The 7,242-nt window shown below is 46.3% G+C and overlaps 3 protein-coding genes across 3 annotated transcripts in view; 1 reads left to right on the plus strand and 2 right to left on the minus strand.

The window, feature by feature from the left end:
* Positions 1 to 770: 770 nt before the first annotated feature.
* Positions 771 to 3,199, minus strand: LOC105556227 (the record flags this gene model as incomplete). Its single annotated transcript, XM_012003310.1, has 3 exons — positions 3,022 to 3,199; positions 1,260 to 2,327; positions 771 to 978 (listed from the first exon to the last, which is right to left on the minus strand). Coding segments are annotated over exons 1-3 (1,454 nt in total), but the record flags the coding sequence as incomplete, so codon positions are not given.
* A 127-nt stretch (positions 3,200 to 3,326) lies between these two features.
* On the minus strand, positions 3,327 to 5,778 carry LOC105556228. Its single transcript, XM_012003311.1, has 2 exons — positions 5,649 to 5,778; positions 3,327 to 5,494 (listed from the first exon to the last, which is right to left on the minus strand). The coding sequence occupies exons 1-2, from the start codon at positions 5,776 to 5,778 to the stop codon at positions 3,327 to 3,329; spliced, it is 2,298 nt and encodes a 765-aa protein (XP_011858701.1).
* Positions 5,779 to 7,066: 1,288 nt separating this feature from the next.
* Positions 7,067 to 7,242, plus strand: part of LOC105556225 — a 2,028-nt gene continuing 1,852 nt past the window's right edge. The window contains exon 1 of the mRNA XM_012003309.1: positions 7,067 to 7,242. The gene's annotated coding sequence lies outside the window, so the exon portion shown is untranslated.

Consider the following 7,242-nt stretch of genomic DNA (forward strand, 5'->3'; position numbering starts at 1 on the left):
AGCACCCCGATCGACACTAGGGGGGCAGTCCCACATAACCCGGGCCATTTGTAAACTCCCTTCCCAGAGGGGGGCCCGGGTATCCATAAAGGATTTCCACACGTAAAAAAAAAAAGGCGTTGCAGTTTAAACAGGAAATTTTGTATACTACGTCATTGTGAGAGGGTGTTGGGAGTGGGTCTTTATGTACTCTGATAAATTCACTTAGTTTATGGAGGCCTGTATATGACAGTTTTTTGTTCAGATCTTGGACCACATGTATGAACTTTTCAGATACGTTGGGTATATACGGGATGTTGAAATATCTGCTCTTTTCGTTGTTAGTTGTATTTATGTTAGTGTTTGTAATAGTCCTCGTTTTTTGGTTTCTTTGGATGGTGTTTACTCTCTCTATAATTAATTGGAAGATGAGAGAGAGGGGGTATCCATTTTGTAATAAAATGTCTATTACAAATTTGAGGTTTTTTTGTTGATATCTTGGATGAGATAAGAATATCGCTCGATCAGTGAGACATTTGATGGTACCCATTTTGTGTGTCAGGGGGTGAGACGATGAGTAGTTAAGATACCGACCCGAAAATGGTGGTTTATGGTACCAATCGAATTCTATCACGTTATCCTTAACAATAATTGTGGTGTCAAGGAAATTTAAGTGTTTGTCCGTTCCTTCCTCTAGTGTGAACTGAACTCTATTATGCTGAGAGTTGAATGTATTTAGTGTCGTGTTTTTTAAAAAGGAGGGAACCGACATAGCAATGTCATCGACGTACCTGACATAAAATGGAGGAACGAATGTCAAGGCCTCGAGTGCTCTGATCTCGAGGTCCTGCATCGTGATGTCTGCTATGATCGGCGATAATGGGGAGCCCATCGGAGTGCCAAATGTTTGTTTGTAAAAAGTGTTATTGCTGTGTATCCGCTCCGGGATATACTGGCACGTGGGTAACGGCGATAAATGATAATGAGACGTAGCAATAACTATAAGTGTGGTTTATTATAATACATGTGTGCACGTACTGCCGGGCACACCGAGAGTGCCGTACCGGCGCAATGATCGGAGCAGCTCCGATCGCGAAACGCCCGCCGGGACATACGTGACGTCAGAGGCCACGCTATTGTCACGCGCGTTTATCACGCGCATACATCACAGTTATTAAAAGAAAAATATGTAGAATTCAGTATAAACCTTACAGCCATCAAAAACTCATTACATGGGATAGAGCATTTTTGTCTAATATATTGCCATCGTTTTGAAATACTATCTATTGCTAAATCTATAGGTACATTCGTAAAGAAAGATATCACATCTAACGGTATGATATCGTAGTCTTGCTCTAAGTGGAGTCCGTTTAATTTATTTACTAATTCAAAACTATTGAGGATGTGGCTGTCAGGTTTAGGAACTGACGAATAAATGATTTTATGCAGAAAGGTGGAAAACGTGTGAAGCGGAGTATTGACTGACGAGACAATAATCCGCAGTGGGTAACCCGTCTTGTGTATTTTTGGCAGACCGTAAGCTCTCGGTAAGGTCCCATCGGTGAAATTGCATCCTTTATAAGTGGTCTCATCAATATAATTCATTTTCTTCCATCTTGCGAGCAATTCGTGGAGACTCCCAATTAGTTTTTTTGTAGGGTCTTTCTTAACAATATTATAAGTCTCTCTATCATTTAGTAGGGTTAACATTTTATTTGTGTACATATCTCTCTCCATGATAACAGTGGTGTGGCCTTTGTCAGCTCTAGTAACTATGATGTTAGGGTTATCATGGAGAAAGTCTCTCGTCTTTTGGACGGAATCAAGCAGGAAACGTTCATTTTCTGATGTATGGTTGATATGATAAGCTATGTTATTAATTATCGGGAAAGATCTACCTCTAATTATTTCCCTTTTGTCTATTGGGAATCTGTGGACGTTGTTTTCAATCGATTTGATTACTTCTGGGATAATTTTGTTCTTATTAATTACTGGTAAGCAAAAACGTTCAGCCAGTTGTAGCAGACTTTGTACTTGTGGTGGTATTTGTATAGGAGATAGATTTATCAACCACTTGTTATTTACTGTGTCATGTGTGGAAGGTTCTGGGAAGGAGTCAGCTGTAATTATGACTTCAGTAGATATAAAGTCTGTAGAAGGAAAAGGATTGGAGGAGTAGGTGACATGTTTGTTTGTTAGCGTTAGTGAGTGTTTCGTATGCGCTGAGGATCGCCTCAGGCCGAAACGAATACCCGGAACCGCCTCGAATGAAGCGCGAAATGATAGTCGAGACGAGCTCGGAAGCGCGAAACTTAATGTCCGTAGGTGTCCCGTGGCAATAAAAATATCTGCGGTCGATATAATGCTCTCAAATTCACTTTTCTCAAAAAAACACACCGATCGTTGATCGAGCCAAAGGAGGAATTTGAACGGATAAGATTTAGCTGGGATATGACCCTAAGAATGTGGATGGAAGGAGAACTGGGATGAACCGCGTGATGGACCCAGAGGTCAATTACAGGATGTAAAAGTTCACTCAGAAATTAACGCCGGCTCTCAGAGATTAGTCGTTGAGCTTTGTCGAACTTTTCATCCTCGTGAACCTACTTTTAATTTATTACATAAAAAAGAAAGGAACATTAGTAACAAAATATAAATGGAAATAAGAACAAGGATTAATAATTTGAATTGACTCAACTGACGGCGGACAGTTAATAGACCGAGAAGACAGACGAGCACTATTCGCGTGATCTCTGTAACTCGCGAACGAAGAACCCGAGATATGCGCAAGATATAGCACTGATTTGGTAGTTCAACGCGGAACGAATGCTAAAATCGCGGTAATACCTCGGAACGTGACTGTTTGACACGAGAATCGAAATGACAGTGTCCGCTAACGATTAGACGTGCGCCGATCGAGCTGTACGTCTTTGTTCTCCGAAAACAAGAGAGGGAATGTGACGCGGAGCAATATGATTCGCCGCGGCCAAAAACGAGGTTGACGACCTGTCGGTCCGGTACCGCGCGCGCCGAACGCTTTACCGCAGCGAGCACTGATCAGCTGATCGGCACGTGCTCTACCCGTCCCGCGACTCGCGTTAGCGACCCGATCCGCTAGCAATCTCGAACATACCGCCCGTCTTGAAACGTCAGTTTCAATTTGAGCGGTACGGCAAGATCCGCCCGCCGTGCCCTCTGAAACAGAGACAAGAAACGACATGCACATTAATTATTGTCTAGGACGAATAATATAAAGTTTTCACCTCAATTTGCGGGCACGGACATATGGCGCGACGAAACAAAAGAAATATTTGAAAAGACATTATACTTAAATCGGCTCTGGGCTCTTACTGTTTCTCGATGTCGACGGGAAGACAGCAGATTTTGACGATGGGTCGCTTAAACTCAGAGCCGGCGGTCTTGACGGTAACTACGCGGACAAGTCCGTCGGCTCCGGTATGGCACTGAGTGATTCGCCCGAGCTCCCACTTGCAGGGTGGAAGCGTGGAATTTTTCAACAACACGAACTGCCCGACTTTCACTGGAGATTGCAACGTTCTCCATTTACTGCGTTGCTGTAAAGTATTGATGTAGTCGTCTTGCCATCGGCACCAAAATCCCTCCGTCAATTGCCGAACTCGTTGCCAACGGGACAACCGATTTTCATTTACGTCTAACACGGATGGCTCGGGACTGACATTAACCGCGGAGCCGATCAAGAAATGTCCGGGGGTTAAGGTGTTGTAATCGTCCGGAGTGTCCTTGATCGGCGCGAGGGGCCGTGAGTTAAGACACGCCTCAATCCTGCATAACAGTGTGGAGAACTCTTCGAACGTGAGCGTATCACTCTTTAAAACCCGTCGGAGATGATATTTCACGCTCTTCACCCCTGTCTCCCACAATCCGCCGAAGTGCGGTGCGGATGGAGGCAGAAAATGCCATGTAATACGATCGGAAGCGGTAGTGTTCTGAAAGTTGGGATCGCGAAGCACAGCCTGATACGCCCGTTGCAGCTCTCGATCAGCGCCGACGAACGTAGTACCGTTATCAGAATGCATCGATTCCGGCAATCCTCGACGAGCGCAGAACCGCGAGAATGCATCTAAAAACGCCGAGGTCGTATAATCGCCGACCAGCTCCAAGTGAATGGCTCGGCTCGCGAGACAAACGAATAAGGCGATATAGGCCTTTTTTGATTTCACGCCGCGGCCCCCAGAAGTGCGAACCACCACAGGACCGGCGTAATCGATGCCGCAGTGCTGAAAGCTTCGTGCGGGTGGAGTAACGCGCGACACTGGAAGATCTCCCATAAGCTGGGACGGAGAACTCGCCTTTTCGCGGGTGCACGTTACACATTTGAAGAGGATTGCCTTAACGACCGTGCGAGCGCGCACGACCCAATACTCTCGTCTCAACGTCGCTAGAGTTAGTTGCAAGCCGGCATGGAGCGACCGGATATGAATATGTTGGATGAGAAGACTCACGAGCGGGTGCGAGGCGAGCACGATCGGATGTCGAGTGGCGAATGGAATCGGGGCGTTTTTTAATCGCCCACCGACTCGCAGAAGCCCGTCCTCATCGAGGAACGGGTGAAGTGAGAGAAGGGCGCTTTTCTTCGAGATTTGACATTGATTTTTTAGAGCGTTAAGTTCTTGGGAGAACAAAGTGCTTTGAACGTGTTGAAGCCAAAACACTTTGGCGCGTTGAATTTCGTGAGAGGTCAAGGCTGAGTTCTTTGTTCCGACTCCCCGACAGCGACTAATGAACCTTTGGATATACGCGGTAACGCGAATCAGCTTTAGCCAAGACGAAAATTTATCTATGAGATCCCATTCCGGGAGCGGGATCGCGGAATGCACAACTCTTTTGTGTTCCATTTCTACATCGGAATGAGCGGTGGCGACGTTAGTCGGCCAATTGTCCGGCGAACACCGTAACCAGTTCGGACCTTGCCACCATAACTTGAACCCTTTTAAGTCCCTGCCGAGCAATCCACGCGATGCGCAGTCGGCAGGATTACCCTGCGTTGGCACATGGCGCCAAGATGCGGCCGGAACGTTAGTCTGAACTTCGCTGACTCTATTTGCTACAAATGTTTTCCACTGTGATGGATGCTGCTTGAGCCACGCGAGTACAATGGTCGAGTCGGTCCAACAGACACAGCGCGAAATCTCAACTCGAAGCGAGCATTGAACAAAACAGATCAACCTGGACAGAAGGACCGCGGCTGACAACTCGAGTCGGGGTATGCTCAGAGGTTTTACGGGTGCGACTTTAGATTTCGCTGTTAAGAGCGAGATCGTGATCTTGCCGGATTTCGAGACAGTTTTAAGGTAGACTACAGCGGCGTAGGCGACTGACGATGCATCGGCGAATCCGTGAATCTCCGAGAGAGTCGCGGTCGCGTCGGTTCCTATCCAGCGAGGAAGCTCGAGATTATTCAATTCGGTAAGATGATGGTAAATGGTGCGCCATTTATCGAAATGCTCTTCCGGAATTTCGTCGTCCCAATCGGCTTTAAGACGCCACAATAATTGTAAGAAAATCTTTGCCTTTATCGTTACAGGAGTTACCCAGCCGAGCGGGTCGAATAATTTTGCTATGGTCGAAAGAATCAGTCGCTTTGACCGCGGGCATTCGCCGATGGTTTGCACGCGAAACGAAAAAACATCCGACGCGGGGCTCCAACTGATCCCGAGTATCTTCAGATTTTCGTCGCTCTAAAATGGTTTTTTGCATGTGAGACCGTGGTTGGTCGGGCTTATATCCGCTAAGAGTGAAGCTGAATTGCTCGCCCATTTTCGCAATTCGAATCCTCCCCGACGGAGCAGTTCGTTAAGTTGATCGCGAGTTTGCTTGAGCCGGGTCGGGTTGTTGTCACCGAAAAGGACATCGTCGACATAAATTTGGTAGGTGAGTACGTCTGAAGCCAACGGAAAATTTCGACCTTCGTCGATGATTAATTGTTTGATTACACGGAGCGCGAGGAATGGAGCGCACGCCGTTCCTTACGTTACCGTCAGGAGTTGGAACGCTCGGGATGATTCCGAAGCGTCCGACTTCCATAAAATCCTTTGGAAGTCGACATCGCGGGGGTCAACGAGAATTTGTCGATACATTTTTGTAATATCTGCAGTGTAAACGTATGGAAAGGCGCGCCACTGCAGGATGACCGCGGGTAATTCCGTTTGCAATTTCGGTCCGGCGCCGCGCCGTGTCTCGAGGGGACGGAGTAATCCCGCAGTAGCGTACACCTAACGGGGTGCTCCTCGGTGTACAATCACTACTGAAATTCACGCATATCGAGGCGCTGCTCGAGCGTGTTCCTGACCTGACCTGATCCCTTTCCTGCTTCCTGACCGGTGTAGAGCTCAGGGGGGAATATTCGGGTGGGAATTAGTTCTAATTGGCGCGTAGGCTTCCGTAGAATTAATTCCGTCACTGTTTTTCCTGTTACGAACCAGAGGATTCCGTACAGACATCCTTTCCGTTGTGGCCAGCATATTATCCGTATTATCCAGTATAAATTATCCCGTATATTATCCGTATCATATTATCCGTTTGCGTACTTTAATAATCATACATTCCTGTACTCCGAGCCAGTGCGTACCTTCTGTACACTACTAGAAATCCGTATAATCACATTAATATTCCTGTATCTCGATTCCCGTTGCGTACTTTCTGTATATCGATATAATCCGACTAATCCTTTCCTTTTTCTTGTATTTAATCACAGGGCGGACTCATTGTATCACTAATCCTTTTCTTTTCCTTTTATATTTTAATCACAGGGCGGACCTATTGTAATTACCTCCATTCCGTGTATCAATCCTTGAATAAAACACGCTCCTATCGTTCTCTACCTTTAAAACACCTGTCCGATTTATTTCCGATCCTTCCAAGCGATTACCACACTACCAGTAAGTAAGATCTTTTCCTCCTTTCCTCTCGACGGCCCTGGAGCTGAGCATATTCGGCAAATCAGAGGAACGGAGGATTTATTTAAACCGACACACAGCACGTCAAACACCGACCGAAAGAACGCCAACTCTTCCAACCGTTAGTCGGAACCGCGCGTCCGACTAAGTTCCGTATTTATTCGCGTAATAAATAATACCCGCCGGAGTCCTGTCCGGAGACCAGAACCGGGAAGAGTTGATAGCTTCGTTACATTTTGATAAGAAAAAAAAGCTTATTCGACAGCGAGTGAAATTCAGAATTCCGAAACTAAGCGAGGGACGTTCTTTTTGGATGAAAAAAAAC

The sequence above is a fragment of the Vollenhovia emeryi genome, unplaced genomic scaffold, assembly GCF_000949405.1.
Source record: "Vollenhovia emeryi isolate VEMERY1.0 unplaced genomic scaffold, V.emery_V1.0 DF940202.1, whole genome shotgun sequence".
Lineage (NCBI taxonomy): Eukaryota > Metazoa > Arthropoda > Insecta > Hymenoptera > Formicidae > Vollenhovia > Vollenhovia emeryi.

Coding starts and splice junctions, on each gene's coding strand:
- LOC105556228 (XM_012003311.1), bottom strand. CDS start 5,778: ATGGGCGAGCAATTCAGCTTCACTCTTAGCGGATATAAGCCCGACCAA. Junction 5,495..5,648: donor GTTGGAGCCCCGCGTCGGAT/GTTTTTTCGTTT, acceptor GGCGTCTTAAAG/CCGATTGGGACGACGAAATT.